Below are 16387 nucleotides of genomic sequence, written 5' to 3' on the forward strand. Positions count from 1 at the left end.
ATTGTGCGTGACATCTGAATGAATTCATCAGCAGCTCTAAAGGCAATGGGAACAGTCATTTTATTTAGTTTTTAAAAATTATTTGAAGTTTTTAATATTTAACATTCCTTTGTCCTTATTTTATCTCATATCTATGCAAATGTTTGCACTTGACTGTATAACTTGAACTCAGCTAGCAAACCTTTCACAAGGTTTGAGAGAATCACATAGCGCCATTATTTTACTAGCTTGCTAACATGACATGCTAACATTGCTAGCATTGCTAACATGACATAATGTGTCATAACATTACAGCGTCAATGATGCTGTATCAGCTCCTTGATTCTATCTGCTTTTAAATGTCATTTTGACTTTTTAGTAGTGTGCTGGAGATATCTTTGGAGGATAATGGCTGTGGATTGTTTTTTTTTGTTTCTTTCTTCTTCCCAGAATCACAATAGCACAAGAAGGGAATATAAACCACAAGTTGTATCTCAATGGCAAAGACACCGGCGGATGTTCACAAATCCAGTGTATTTGATGGCAGCAATACAAATAACATTCCAAACATCTCTTAAAACATCAAAACATTGCAATAAATCCTATGGGTAATGTGGACAAATACAATTCTGAAAAAAGGCATTTGAATTCATTGTTTTTAATAACATTTTAAAGGCAATAACATATTTGTTTTATAGAAAATAAACATCTCTAAGAAATACTATACACCATTATAATAGTACATCACATCTTACATTTAAACAGCAGCAAATACTTATATACACAATTACTTTGAATTAATCATTGTAAGAATAACTTTAACTTAATCATTTGTGGTAATACTGTAATGGGCTGAATGTGGAGTAACATAAAATAGCCTACAATATTGTGTTTGTCACGTACAGCATAGTGGTGAACATAAAGCGCTTCATTTAAGGTTCTTTAGCGTCGTTCTCTCCGGCTTCATTTTCAGGTCCGGTGACTTTCACGTCAATGTTAAAACGAAACAGTCTTCAGTAAAGAAAGGCCCTTAATTTGTTTAAGGTGCAGACCTGTACATACTGCTGCATTGTTTCTGGAGAACACAGATTTGGACAGATACCAGCGCCGTCTAAGTGGTGCCATGTGTTTGCAAACGCACATCAAAATACATCTTGGAAGAGCATCATAATAAAATAATATTTTGACTTTTTCAGAATATTTAGACCTGTATAGCACACCATGTACATTTTTTTTAATAACACGTAAGCAGATATTGAATTACATCCAGTGGGTGCTTGATGCATGACATCTTCAAATCTGAATGCCTTTCAAAATCACCAGGCATGCCTCTGTGCCAAACGGTGGCAGGGCTCGGGCCGCTAGAGAGGGCCGCCAGCCAAATCTGCCTCCAGGTGTCTCCGACTGATAGCATCCCTTCCAGAAAAGAAAGATTGGGGAGGAAAAAAAGGAATCAAACGGATGAGTGGCACATTCAGGTTTTTTTTTTGACCAATGGCTCCTGTTTATTTATTTTTTTTCTCATAGAGGAGCTGCCCAGGCAGGCGGTAGATGCTGCAGGGGACAGATTGTAAGCGGGTAGCTCAGGGCCTTGTAGTTTGGATGCAGAGATGATCTGGTCTCAGGTCAGTATTGCTACAGTACCTTGTGCTTCAGCTGAAGCCAGTTTCAGTTTCAGTCAGTTCAGTGTTACGCAGGCAGATGTACATCCGTGCTTGTTAAAAGTCTTTGAACTCCTATATTACATAGCCTGGCAAACAAAATGGACAGGTTGAATGAAAATAGGCAAGCAGAAAAGGCATTACAGTAACGCATATCAACCTATCTATTTTCTTCATGCATAAGACATATCCATAGTGCATACTGTGTAGTGTGGCTATGAGAGGGCAAGACTATAGTGTGTGTGTGTGTGTGTGTGTGTGTGTGTGTGTGTGTGTGTGTGTGTGTGTGCGTGCGTGCGTGCATCTGGATCAGCATCAGCAGCCTGGTGTGAGCCCTCTAATTGCCCATGCTGAGGCAGTAGCCACTGTGCTAATGTGAAGACTGCACCAAGTGGGCCAACAAAGCTGGCCAGCTCTTCCTCAACCACCCAGCAGGACTGCCCCCTAATTGTGCTGGCGCAGAGCATTTTTTGCACAATATTTCTTCTTCTTCCACCTCCTGCACCAACACTGCCTCTGCTTTTCTCACTCTTGCATCCTCTTTGCACTTATCCACCCATCCTTCTGGCTAAGGGCCAGGATCTATCTCCCTCTGTATCGAGCCATGATGTAAGAACAGCCCCGATTCCCTTTGAAAAGGTGCGAGCCAAAGGCCTGCTCTTGTTTTCCTTGTTGCCTCGACTGCTTTTGGCCCGGTCTAAACCGATGGTGCAGTAATCCAGGGTTTTGCTCATGCTGCCACGAAAGCCCCCACTAGAAAAAGGGTCTATGTATGTGTAGGCACAGAGAAAAAGAAAAAGAGGAAGACATTTCCTGGGAGACCTGCATGGGGGTGGAATATCTACTGCTTGCTTTCATTAAAACAGCAAATTGGCATGGCTGAGACCTAAAGCCTTTAGATCCCTGAGTCAATGTGCTTCCAGCTTGTTCTGAACTCCTCACTCTCTCTCCCTCCCATCCTTTTTGTCCTTTGACGTAGGACGGGAAAGGAGATGGGAGGGAGGTTTGATCTGTTGCCAGGTTTTCAACTACCGCTCTACCCCTGCACAGTCTCTTGCTCCATACTTGCTTATCACTGCAAAGCAAGCCGGAAACCTGTAGGCAGTTTGCAGCCTTGAGTAGTAGTCATATCACCTAGATTTACATCTGAGTCAAATATCAAGTGAGGAGCAGTCAAATCTGGCTACAATTTTGAGTCATTGGTTACATGTCTTGAGTCTTTTTTGGCTCATTCTCAAAGAAAAGCATCTTCAGCGACACTTTCAACCCTAAAAATCTGACAGTATCCGTAATGCTAATTTAGTCTTGTGGGGGATAATAGGTGTCAGAAAGCCAAGATCAGTGAGCATCTAATTAGCATCCACTGTGCAGGCATGACTATCGCTGGAGAGATGGCTCATCAATAAGGGCGAGCTCCTTGCTAGACTTGTCTGTTGCCCTGGGAGATGGAGCTGATGAGCGGCTGCGCTTTGCACCTCCATTCACTCCCTTTGTTAGGGAGGTCAGCAAATGTTTCAGCAAGGCCATTGATGTGCACGGCATAATAGGCATGTTTCTCAGATCAAAGATGTGCTTTTATGTTCTGTAACGGGCTCAGACACTTACCTGGTGTTTTGGACATTTTATCGAGAAAGTGTCTTCATCGAATGTGCAGCCTGACAGTGAAAGAGAGAATGGAAAAAAGAATTGGTGATACAAGATGCTCATGTTGAAAGTCTGTGCTTCTTCAACTCGAGTCAATAGACGTGGTGGCATTATGTAATGAGAGCTGGGGAAAATCTATACATCATTAACACCATGTGGCGTCATTAGCCTGACATAAACGGATAGATAAAAAGTCTTAAGAACTTATACTGTATAAAAAACTCATACACATACTATTTGTGTATAGTGTGTACACAAATACATACTATATGTATTCTTAATGCCATACCTGTCTCTTTGGCGCAGACATAGTGGTATTTATGAATACAGCTCTTCCAGCTGCAGCTGATGGAGGCTCCTTCACTCTGGCACTTAGAGCATTTCTGTAACAACACACACATTTAATCAAGCAGTTCCAAAGTACATGAACGTTATATTCAAAATATATATTCTTCTGATCATGGACAATCACTACAATTCAATTTCTACGTTCGATTGTTTAGATTATGCTGTTTACTGTATCATGTTCATTTCAAAATAGGAAAAAAAGCAACTATGTTTGACTTTAAAACAATCAATATTAATAAAAGAGCTTGTATTTCTCATGGTTTTTCGTTAATTTCAGATTCATTCTGGGGCTTATATTAATGAACATTCTTGTATGGCCCAGACGTGTATCGGCAATCACTTGGTAGCTAGTAGCGAGAAGGTAGCCATTAGTGCCTGATGCACTGCTAATATGGATCACTATGCGGTTTTTAAAAATAGAACCTTGGTGATGTTAAAGGAGGATGTATTTTCATGGCAAAATTATTTCTGAAAATGGCGATCCAATATGTATCATAGCTTTTGTGATAATAAAATGACGTTCCAGAGAATAGCGTAGAAAACAGTGGCATTTTTTCATATTTTGGTACTGAATGTTTGATTTCTAGACTCTAGAATTTGTGTGGTGAAACAAGTTAAAATTTAGCTGTTAAAAATAACTGTATGAAAAAATTTGTGTTAGCCAAGAGAACAAAAATAAATGAAAAAGCTGTTCGCTTGTCAATTTTCATTTTGAAATGAAAAACTAATTAATGCAATATACATCTACATCTTTTCATGGACATGCACCTTTATCACAGATGTTAAAATTTTACATAATTATATTAGAAAAATTATATTGCCTCTATGCTTACTGTGAGTGTAGATTCCTGTGCAGCTTCCTTAAGTCCGCAAAGTTTGCCTGCGATGAGGATCACACCACTGGTCCAGACAGCGCAGGACTCATGTGCCCAGTGCTCATTAACCTCAGCCTCCAGCTGTAACCTCTGTAGAACAGAGTAAGAGCCCTCCTCACCAGCAGGGGGAACTCCTCCACCAGCTCTCCCTTGCAACAGCTGCAGTCTTTTGAACCTCGTCCGCAAGCCAAGATGACTTTTAAGTTGTGCCCTTCTTTCTCTCATCACCTGCCTGCAATCTCCTTCACTTGTCCCTTCCTGAAGTAAGTCTTTTTCTCCCCCTCTCTTCATATCATTGAGTTGCTCAGCACTGCATATGGCCACCTCGTCTTGATCTCTGTCTCTGTTTTGCCTGAAGTCTTCATGGTACGTTAAAGACAGTGTTTTCCGTGGTATGTTGTTCTCAGAGTAGTATGGGCCACACAAATCCCCAAGCTCTCTGTAATTTGCTGGCTTTCCACACAGGCAGCATATTAGACACCTGTCGGTTAGGCTTCTGTTAACTAAGGGGCCCTGGAGCATTATTGATGAGTTTGGTATTATCTTGTTTTTTTCCAAGTTCTTTTTTCTTGTCTGGATGAGCAGATGCTCTTCCTCAGGTTTGTTTATGATTGTGCAAAGGGAAGCAAGCTTTTTGGAGCTGTCAATGCGTACATATGGTTTGAAAGAATGCTTACCTTCACTTTCTTGCATTTTTAAAAAATCTGACACTATCCCTTTCACAGTAGGAATACATTCCTTTTTGCATTTTAATTTAGTCTTAAGTCTCTTTACGGTGACCTTGATGGTGCCGTTGTTATTCTGTTGGATCTTTTTTTTAGGTCCAGGCTTTTTTTTTACCTTTAGACCTTCTTCATTTCCTATTTGCTGACTGAAGTCTTCCTGTTTCTTTTTAAGTGATGGCCGCCTGCCTCTTTTCGGTTTAATTACTGTTGAGCCTATTTCTATTGAAAGCTGTTCAATCTTTGTCTTCTGTTCTGTGTTTAGAATGAATGAGGAAGTTGGTGGTGGTGATGGTGGAGGTGCTGCGGGAGAGATGAACACATTAGTCTGCTCATGTGTTTCCACAATTGGCACACTCTTTGCAAGCTCGGTGCTTTTTCTTCTCTTCTTCCGCTGCTTCAGATGCATCTCGTGGTTATTTTTAATGGCTCTCTGTTTGGCTAGCCTTGGTGTGTTGATAATGAGGCTCCCAGTCTCCAATGCTATATCTGGTGTGTCCGTGCTCTCCACTGTGGCCCACTTTCTGCGCTTCTTTCGAGGAGTTTGGATACCTGCTGTGTCTGGAGTCTCCTCAATGCTTACTGTGCTCTCACCCTCCTCTGGTGTTACCATTGTAGTGTTTACTGTCTTTCTTTTTTCTGTTACATGTAGTTCTGGTGATGGCTTTGTTGCTAACTCTTCTAGCACAACATCTGGTTGGATATTTAGAGGTTGTTTTTTGGATGCTGGGGATGTGATTTTCTGAACCATTGCTTCATATTTTAGTCCTCTGCCTTTCCTAGGAGGCAGATATTTTGTTTTAGTAGGACACTGAGGAGCCACACAAGGTGTGTCACTGATATCTTCCAAGGGAACATTATCTTTGGTCAAAGTGCTGCAAGCAGATGGTTCTAATTTAATGCCTCGCTTTCGCCTTCCCTTTGATCCTTGGGCTTCCAATACTAACTCCTCTGGGTGAGGTTCCTGTGTTTTTGTTTGACTAACTTTCAGACCTTTCTTTTTCTTGACAGGGTCTGGGACTTGTAAACTAGATTTTCTCTTGATTGAAACTGACACAATCTGCTCATTAAGTTGACTAAGTGAATCTGTGCAGATATCCTCATAGTTGGATGATATTAAGGTTGATGTTAGGTTCTCACAGGGCTGAGCCACTTTCTGTATATGTGACTCAATGGGTTTTATTGCTGATGTCTCAGTTGATGTGTCTCTCTCTTTCTCCTTGTCTTCTGTTGTCTTTTCCCGTGTTTGCTTCCGAGATCTTAATACCATGGACTTCTGATCCTTTGCTACAGAATTTACAAAAGAAACATCCAACGCAGTGTCCAAAGTGGAACCTATTGTGCTTTCTATTGAAGTGCACAAAGTAGTACCAACAACAGTTTCCAGAGTGACTGCAGTGTTTTCTTGTTGTTCAGGGTTTTCACTTATGCAGCTTGTATCTTCTATATGTTCTGTGATGGCATCTATATTATTTTCATATTTCATTGATTTGATCCTGGAGGTGAGGCCTTTTGGCCGACCAGGGCCCTTAGGCGTTACTCCTTCTGTGGACTTTAAACCAGGTTTTGGACTAGGCTTTAAACCAGGTTTTGGACTAGGTTTCAGAGCAGGTATAGCAGCAGGCTTTGGGCCAGGCTTTGGACTAGGTTTTACACTTGGCACAGCCACAGGTTTTGGACCTGGTTTTGAGTTCTGTTTTGGACCAGACTTCAAAGAAGGCTTTGCACCAGGTTTGGGACTTGGCTTTGGTCCTGGTTTTGGTCCAGGTTTTAGGCCTTGTTTTGGACCTGGTTTTAAAACAGGCTTTGAACTAGGTTTTAGGCCAGGCTTAGTGACAGGTTTTGGTCCTGGTTTTGAACTGGGTTTTGGACCTGGTTTTCTTCTCTCTTGAGAACAAACCTTTGGGGTACTTTGCGACCCTAAAGAACGAGTACACATACGGGATGGTAAACCTTCTGTCAGAAGTTTTGGTGTTTGACTGCTAATGTCCAGCTGAACAGCCTCCATCCGATCAGATAAGATAGCACTGTTACTTGAGAGCATGCTGGGCTTTTGAGGAGATGGTGGAGCCTCATCCCTTTCCACACTCCTCATCCCTGCATTTGAATGAATTAATCTTCTCCTACCCCTTGCATGCTTTCTGCCCAATAGTCTTGGATGTGCAGAAGGGGCCATGGGCTCTGGTTTTGTTGCACTGGGACAGCTTAAACCTGGTTCCACATCCTCATCACCTTTCTGTGGGGATGGTGGAGTATCAGCCCAAGATGGTGCGGAAGATATTATTGACTTGCCTGGCAACTGAGGGGAGTCAGGCTCCAGCACTTTTGCATCATTGTGATCAATGTGATCCCTCGCCTGATTCTGAGGTGTTGTTTTCTCATTGAGAGCTGAGAAGCCACTCCTGACAGTGTGAGACTGAGGTGCAATGTCACATGCCCTTTCACTGCTTCTGTGGGCTATATCTTGGACATGGGTCTCAGCTATTTCGGTGTTGACACGAAGTGGTCCACTTGCTGTCTCCCCTTGATTATTACAGGCCTCTGAAGAGAACTCTTCTAGTTTTGCTTTATTATTAATCACATCTTCATTGGATGTCAGACTTCCTTTCTCTCTTACTTTAGAGACTGAATAGGATAGGGCAGACTGTTGCTCCTCAAAGACATCATTCTGTCTCTCAGAGGTTGACAGTCTTTCCTTTGAAGATTCACACTCAGAGGTGAGATGGGTTGTTTCTGAGTTTTCCTCTTTCCTAGGCAAATATAGATTGGACTCAGGCACATCTTTTGAAATAGCTGGTGATGCTGTTATAGGGTCCTCGCCATTATTCTGTGATTTGAACATTTCAGATTTCTTTTCTGAATCTTCATTTCCTTTGCTGCTGGTGTCACAACACTTCCCAGCAAAGTCATCTTCCTCTGTCTCATATTTGGTTTTCAGTTTCTGATAGATGCTGTCTTCTGTTTCATAAGAGTAGCTTTCATTTGACACTTCTTTATTTAACTTATGAAAAAAGGTGGGGCACTTCTCATCCTCTAACCATTCCTGTCGTTTCTCAGATGCCTCAAAAACTTCTCCTTTGCATTTATGTTCTGTGGCCAGCTTCATTTTTCCAAGTTCTTTTTCATCAGTTATCCTCTCAGTCCAGGCAGATTCCTCAAAATTCTCCTTCTGAGTACTCTCAGATTGCTTTATGCCTATTGGAGAATTACTTTCCTGCTTCATTGGGCTTGGAGCTGTTACACTAATCGGGGACCTTTCGTTTCTAATGTTTCTAAGAGAACTGTGCTGCTCCTCTCCAAATGGCACTCTCTGCACCCTAGGGTCACAGCTAAGATTATCTTCAGAGGCGGCACTATGTATACTCCGATCTGAGTCACCTGACCTGACAGACATGTCATCTGTTGAGTTCATGGAGCAGGTAGAAACTGCGTCCAGACTCAATTGAGAATGTGCTGAAGCATGTGTTGGACCTTTGCCCTGACCAAAGTAGTAGTAGTTACGTTCCATCTGATCTTCAGTGCTGCTGGAGTATCCTACTTCTAGTAGATCAGCTGGCATAGATCTAGGGGTGCCATAAGAATCACTGGGGAGAGGACCTTGTTGACTATCAGGACATGGAGAGTCCTCCATTGCCTTTAAGTTACCCCTATATTCCTCTCCCTTTTTTGGCTGATTTCGCTTGTTACCTTTTTTGTTGGCCATAAGAGCTTCTGAGAGCAATAATTGTTGGACATTGTTGGAGATGTTCTCTACCTGAGATGTCAGAGCATTAAGGCTCCACAAGCTCGGGTTAGAAAAAAGCTTCTCAGAAAAACGGTCCTTCATAGAACTGGAGTAGCTCTGAGATTGGTGATTAACACTTGGGGATGGGTGGGTGTGTGGAGGCATTAACATGCTTGGATCTTGTAGATTCACAGAAGAAGAGGAAGGGTTGATTGGTTGGCCATACTGGAATGTGTCAGGATTGGGCATTAAGGGAGAAGGTGTGGAGCTATATGAGGGTGACCTACCCACAGACCTTGCAGGTGAGTGGCTGGAGCTTGGACTGCAGTTCTGGTAATACTGTTCAGGTGACCTCACAGAAAGATCGGTTATACAGTAGTTTTGTTGGGGCTGATTATAATGTGGGAACTTTTGAAGACTCTCTGGTGTACCCGACATTCCCTGCAAGGAAGCCTGCTGTTCAAACCCACCTCTTGAAGGAGGCTGTTGGTAGCCATAATTATTCTGTGGCCGATAGCTGCTCTGCTTCAGACTACTGTGGTTACCCATCTGCCTTGAATACTGGGCATTAAGTGGCATTCCGTAGCCACTTTTGTAGCCATGAGGAATTGGATTGCATTTCTCCAAGTAAGATGATGAGGTGGAGGAGGGTGGTTGGGAGTGTTGAGGGAAATGAATGTGGCTCTGTGGGTACATTAATGGAGATGGAGTAGGATTGGGAGGATGACCTTGCTGATGGGGGCTTGTATATACAGGTGCAGAGGGTTGGGAGGGGAGATGGCACTGGCTTTGAGAAATGGCTAGCATGTTCTGCTCAAGGTATTGGGATGCACCACTGGCTCCAGGCTCAAGATGACCCACAATGTCCTGTTCATACTGAGATATCTGACCAGACTCATCCCACTTCTGTTGCAAGTGTCCCTCACTCATGTACTGGGATGAATATCCAGAATTCATGTGGCTACTGTAGCCAGCCTGCAGGTGCTGGCTTGGAGCTTTTCCTCCTCTGTATGATTTCTTGCTCTGAGCTGAACTGCTGCCATAGCTGGGGTAGGGCTGCTGCCCATAACAGTCCTTAGAGCTTGTTCCTGCTGTTGGCATCCCTGCAGCAGAAAGAGCGTGCACCTCATAGCCCTGTCCGGTCTGGCTGTGATGTCTGTAATTCTCAAGGCGAGATAATTCATGGGGTTCCTGCTGATAGCAGCGCTGGTTGCCCTGGAAACCACCCCGCTCTCTGAAGGACTGCATGTCTTCAGCTAGGGTGCTCCTTTGGAGAGAGAGAGAGAGAGAGAGAGAGAGAGAGAGAGAGAGAAATAGAAATAAGACATGGAGAGAGAATACTTGCTGGCATGCTTTATCTTTTCTGTCTGATATTACCCAGTTATATGTTGCAATCAGTCACATATGACAATTTTAATTTTAATACAAACATAGTTTACTCAGCCATTCAGAAAATCAAAAATCTCCATTTTTAGCAACACAGAATGTCATTTTCTTACACCAGCAGTACTCAATCATCAAAGCCCTTCTTTATATCTGGGAATTTCAACATTCTGCATCAATTGTCATTGATTATGTATTATTGTTTCAAAATATTAAACACATGTAGTGTACCTGAAACATCATGGTATTGACAACATCTTTATGAGTAACTTAATAACTACCGAATAAATGAGGAATATTAGATCTGAAAACATTCTAGACTCTGGATCCCAGTGGTCACCTTGGGCATAGTTTGAGAACTGCTTCTTTAAAAGGATCATCTATTAATTAAACATTTTCCAAAGCCTTATAACCAATACACCTTCTTATGGGGTTGTCACTAAAGACATGCTACATAATCTCAAATGTTGTTCAGCTTTTGTGTAGTACACAGGTAATAACAAAAGCTTTTGTCCTGAATAGCATGAACTGTCATCCAGATAGCCAGGAACAAGTGCTTGTTTTATGGTGGTATTGAGGCACTATAAAGGGAAACTTGTCACCTAGAGACAGTGCAATAGAAGCTCTTCACTTGCTGTCCTCCAGCACTGGGAGCCTATCAAGGGACAACCACCTGGTCCCATCAGATGTTCGCATTACTCATCTCACTAGCACTCTGTCTGAAGTCACCAGGCCCCTGAGCTTGCCGTTCAGCAGTGCCATAGCAGCTTCCCAGGAGGCTGCCAGCCATCTATTACTAGTTCAGTGATGCTGCTGTGCTTGTTTACACAATGACCCAAATTACATCACTTGGGATCCAAGCTCCAGGACCTCTAAGATGCATATGACATGCAGTGAAATGTACAAGTGGTGCATTTTTGTTGCATATTTAAATAGGCACATCCAATTAGACCTTTCCAAGAAAATGTAGGTCTTGACCAGCACTTTCTATCCTAGCTATATTAGATGACATCCTAGTTAACCTAACAAGCAGATTTTTTTTTGTACAGTTCAGTGCTGGATAGTGTTTTTGGATATCATGCTACTTCCTATAAAAATAATTTAAGTAATTTCTTTTCAAAGAAAATCATAGACGTTGATTTTGCTTTCCACATGTCAGCATATCATAATGTTCCAAAAATAGTAAATAAAAATAAAATCTTATAATATTAAGAATATTATTAGTTATAACTAAGTTAGTAGAATAGGGACTTAGTACAGTAGCTCTGCACATTATGCTTTGTAGAATAAGTCTAATGGCTGGATATTGAAGGGGATTATATCTCTGTACTAACACAAGGCCATAAGCTAGGTATTATCCTTTAATTAAAATAATCAAAGCAATGGTCACTTCATAAGAAAGGCCATTATGACAGTTGTTCTTCCCCACTGTGCTGGGTTTGAAATCTAATAAACCAGTCCGATATTTTGGTATTCACCATTCCATTATATAACACCTGGGGTTATGGAATTAGTGAATAAGGACAATTTACAGGAAATGCAACCAACATCATTTTACTGAAGAAAGAATACATGTAGTGACAAACATATAGGAAACATGGTACACAAAAATAAGATGCTGTTTTTTTTTTTATTGTTAAAAAAGCCAGGAGAAATTAGTTTTGACAGGGATGTGTATGAAAAGTGTGTGATAAAGGAGTTTCAATGAGTCAGAACCATCTTAACTTGGTTTCAGCACCATGGTCAGCAACTTAGCACTTCACATAGCATCCAAAACACAAACAATGCACTTCCACCAGGAGCAGTATCCAACTGACAATGGGTGGAGAAAGTTGACAGTTGGAAACAATTCACTAAGGGGCTTGTTATACTTCATCAGAACTGCCGAGGGAAAGCCCTGAGGTTTCGTAGTCTTCAGAACATTAGGAAGATCATAGCTATCCATCAAAAAGGGTGTGTAGTAAACAGCAAGGTGTGATTATATGAAAGTGCACATTTTATTGTTGTCCATTCAAATAAAACAGATTGTATGTTGACACAAGGATAACAATGTTGCCATTTTAGCTGTGGTGGCCTCATCCAAGGAAGATGCTCGGAGTTGAAAGGGGAAAAGTTTGAAAAATTTATTAAGTTAATTCCCTGTAAATATCTGCACTGAAATATTTGGATTGATTTGTAATTCATTTCATGTATTAGCCAAATATAATGCTGTGGAGGAGATGGAAATGAGATTGGACACTTTCAACTGGCTGCACTGTCTTGGCCAAGTGCAAGGTCTGTTTCCCACATGTCATTTTGACCGACAGAGCTGAAGGTTTCAATCTGACCTTTTGAAGGAACTGACCTACACAACAATTACTGAGAAAAGAAAACCTTTTGGACACTGGCCACTTGAAATGTTCTGGAACAGTCTGTTCTGATTTAGCCTATTTCAAATCCTGTTGGTCAGTTCTACGATGAATCTATTTAGTACGGATGTTCTTAATTAAAGAGGGTATTACTGGACGATAGACGGAGAAATGCTTCTATTTTTGGTTTACTGGTATTAAAATGTGCCCTGCTTTTTTCTTTTTAAAGAATCACTATTGCGGAGTAAAAAATTGGGATGTGTTACATCAGTGGATAATTGTTTTATGTTGGGTTTTATAATTGATTGCTACAAACACAAAATCTTTCTATGACACTTCTGGCTGAATGCCAGCAGTTAGTAAGGTTCAGACAACTTTCTCCATTAGAGGGTTATAAATGTCGAGCCCGGGTATCACTGGCATGGCGACACTGAGTGGAGTGATTGCACTTACTTACTGTCCCTACTGAGAGGAGGCTGTTGCCTGTTTCATTAGTACCAGCAGTGTCCATGGCATCACAGCTCAACATATGGAATGAGGGAGACAAAACTCAACCTATGGTCGTTTAAGCTTTCTCTCTACCAGCGATTTTTACTCCCCTGCTTCAGTGTGTGGGCATGCAGAAGTGTGCATAATGTGCATGTTTGAATGTGTGTGTTAAAAGAGCAATGGAAAGACAAAGACATGTCCATAAGTGTGTCCAGTTGCATCCATACTGACCTAATAAGTGAATATGAACTACATGTTTGAAGCAGGGAGTGAGCAGCTTTGTGGGACAGTCTTGTAGACTAAACAGAAATAAACACACCGTTGCTGGCATGCAGCATCCAGGCCTAATAACTCCCATTTTTACCATACTGAAAAAAGTACCCTGGCATGGGAGCCAAATTTACATATGTAACCAAGAACTCAGCAGCTGTCTTGGGAATTTCAGAAAGTGTGTGTGTGTGTGAGAGAGAGAGAGAGAGAGAGAGAGAGAGAGAAAGAGAATGCTTTAAATTAGGGCAGCGGGCTGATTGATTTTCTGGTGCACAAGCAGAGAAAGGAAGGTGGTAGAGTGAGATTGAAAATGAAAGAGGGTGGGATCTTAGCAGGTAAGACTGCTATGCTCTTGTCTCTTGGTCCTGCACTCTACTGAAGTAGTGGCCACACTTTCTCTGCAGGGGCGTTCCAGCTGGGCCCATACACTCCCACTCTCCTGCACTGCACCTTGTACTACTGCTGCATTTTCCGTGCCAAAGATTGCTTACATTGATCTCTCAGGTGGAATGAGGAGTCTCAAATGCTGCTTGTGCTGAGGGATTATTTTCTTTGAGACAGACTTCATCAATAATACCGGTACAAAGGCACAATGACATTACTGGCCTGAAATGCTATATGCCTTGCTGCGTTCAATAAGGGCACAGTCATTTATTTCTTCCTGTGAGGCTCACTGCTCTGCTCGCTCTCCCCACCACTTCAACTCACCTAATTGATGATGCAGAACGATTGCAGTGTCACTCACGCTAGCTCTTTCTTCCCCACCATCTTTCTCCCCTCCTCTTTTTCTCTCCATTCATTTCAATTCTCTTTTGTTCACTGTCTCTACCTCTCTCTTACTAACACATTCTTCTGTTACACAATTTCTTCACTCTTCTGTAGTCTACTTTAAATACAAATTGAACTATTAAACCCACTCACCCCACCCCAGAGGACATGATGGTGATGACCTTGGGAATCTGGCTGTTGCTGTCACATGTGATTTGCAATACACAAACTTCCTTGAAAGATAAAGGTGATTCTACTACTACATTCAAGTTAATGCAGTGCTACCAGCTCCAAGCCCACTCATGTCTGAGATTACAATTTCCAGGATCCCTGACTATCATGGTATTGGGTCTGCATCAATAATCCAAGCCACTTTGAACCGATTTATCAGAGGGCCTTGCCAACTGAAGCTCGTTTTTGTGTAGCAGTTGAACCACTTTAAATGCTTGGCTCCTTCCTCTTGTGTATGTTGGTCAGAAATAAGTCTGAATAATGGAATTGGCTAAGATTCAGTCTTGCTGCATACAGAATGTGAGTTACATGGAGAAGGGGCAGTGGGACAGGTTTGTTTGTTACCCAAGGACAAGACTTGGGAATATTTGTTCTGAAAACCCATTTCTGCCAAACCTAGCCAACGCTAAAAGCCCTTGTGCCACAGATACACTGTGTATGTGAAATCAGAGCAGGGCCTGGATAAATCACAGGGAACAGGTGAGAAGGAGAGAGGGACAAAGAGGAGGGGCTAGGTAAAATGGACGAATGAGGATTGTTGATTGTTGATTGTTGTCGAGCAATTTTTTGCAATAATTTTTGTTCTTTTTTCCCCCTTCCTGTTGCCACTTGAAAGAAAATTGATTTGTCAAAGCTTCCTATGCAGTTAGCAAATGCCATTTAAGGGTTTTGTTAGACTGAATGGTAATTCTTCTGTAATATAGTACTTGAGTCCACCACTGGTAGAGAAATTATATACCACTCTTACATGCGCCTTATATGTTACAAATGTAAAAATGGACAGGAAAGCATGAACGTTGTCTCTCTGATAGGAGTGGTAGAGGGTTGACCAATGTGAGCATACTTTTTTTAAAAGGATCCGCTGATGTGATTGCACTGTCAGACATGCTTTCTTTGATGCCTGGGAGAGTCAGCAGTTTGGAGGGTGAGGCTTAAGACAAAGGGATTCCAGAGCTTTAGCTTATTTATTCCCTTCCTTCTCTCTCACACACTCCCTCCCTACCATATCCCTCCCTACCTTCTGTCTGTTGTGTGGACTGGCTGGGGACAACGTCTGGACAGGGATGGGTGAGTGTGAATGTGCTGGTGGAGCACAGCCAAGCCAGCAGAGGGAGATGAGGATGACAGGAGCCTTTGTTCTCTGTTGATGAAAAGCCATACTGGATCCCCGCTCCCGCACAGACAGACATTAGGGCACATCACAGGCAACCAGTGCGGCATGATTAGATTAAACCCAGGCCAAAATTACTCTGCTCGCCCTAATTAAACTTTAATCTCCAATACCACACAGATTACCTGCATCATAATTGAGTGTAGGAGCGGAGGGCAGAGATTTTTAAAGAGGGCTTTTTGAGAGAGAGAGAGAGAGAGAGAGAGAGAGAGAGAGAGAGAGAGAGAGAGAGAGAGAGAGAGAGAGAGAATTTAATGCTGGCTGAAGGTCATGTCCCCCTGCAGGGAAAAAATCTTTCTCCTTTTCACCATTTTTTCCCCCTTTGTGGATAGAGGACAGTCAACTCCACCTATGGCTGCTGTCAGACTGAGTGTCCTCTACACTTGGGTCTATGCACCTCAAGTCTACACAATAGCACTGCAGTCCTTTGCCTCCTGCCATCCCACCTTCCTGCAGGACTCATGGCCTCATTCTTCTCCATTTTAGAAAAGCATTCAACATATTTCCTCTGTAGAAGTGTGTGTGAGTGTCCGTGTGCACACAACTGCATGCAGAACTGTGATTGATGGAGCTGATTCAGAGAAAGGACAGCAGGTGTCTACTCCCTCCCCCATTTCATGCCACAGTCCAGAAGGTTATGGGCGATATAAGAGGTGCAATTTTCTATCTTAGAGCCTGCCGATGTCCTTTATGTCCACAAAGGTCCCGTTGCCACAGAGATGGGCTGCGGCTGGTTGAACACAGGTTCTGAAAAGCACAGCGGATCAAACTCCT

At 42.2% G+C, this 16387-nt stretch overlaps 1 protein-coding gene across 3 annotated transcripts in view; it reads right to left on the reverse strand.

Moving 5' to 3' along the window:
- Nucleotides 1-75: 75 nt before the first annotated feature.
- Nucleotides 76-16387, reverse strand: part of LOC108274279 (retinoic acid-induced protein 1) — a 37224-nt gene continuing 20912 nt past the window's right edge. For all 3 annotated transcript variants that reach the window (XM_017484378.3, XM_017484369.3, XM_017484362.3), the window contains 4 exons: nt 4466-10220; nt 3574-3667; nt 3246-3295; nt 76-1729 (listed from right to left, as the gene is read on the reverse strand). In XM_017484378.3, coding sequence (XP_017339867.1) covers nt 1721-1729; nt 3246-3295; nt 3574-3667; nt 4466-10201 — 5889 coding nt within the window. In that variant the 5' untranslated portion in view covers nt 10202-10220 and the 3' untranslated portion in view covers nt 76-1720. The remainder of the gene's footprint in view (nt 1730-3245; nt 3296-3573; nt 3668-4465; nt 10221-16387) is intronic.

The sequence above is a fragment of the Ictalurus punctatus genome, chromosome 2, assembly GCF_001660625.3.
Source record: "Ictalurus punctatus breed USDA103 chromosome 2, Coco_2.0, whole genome shotgun sequence".
NCBI classification, from domain to species: Eukaryota; Metazoa; Chordata; class Actinopteri; order Siluriformes; family Ictaluridae; genus Ictalurus; species Ictalurus punctatus.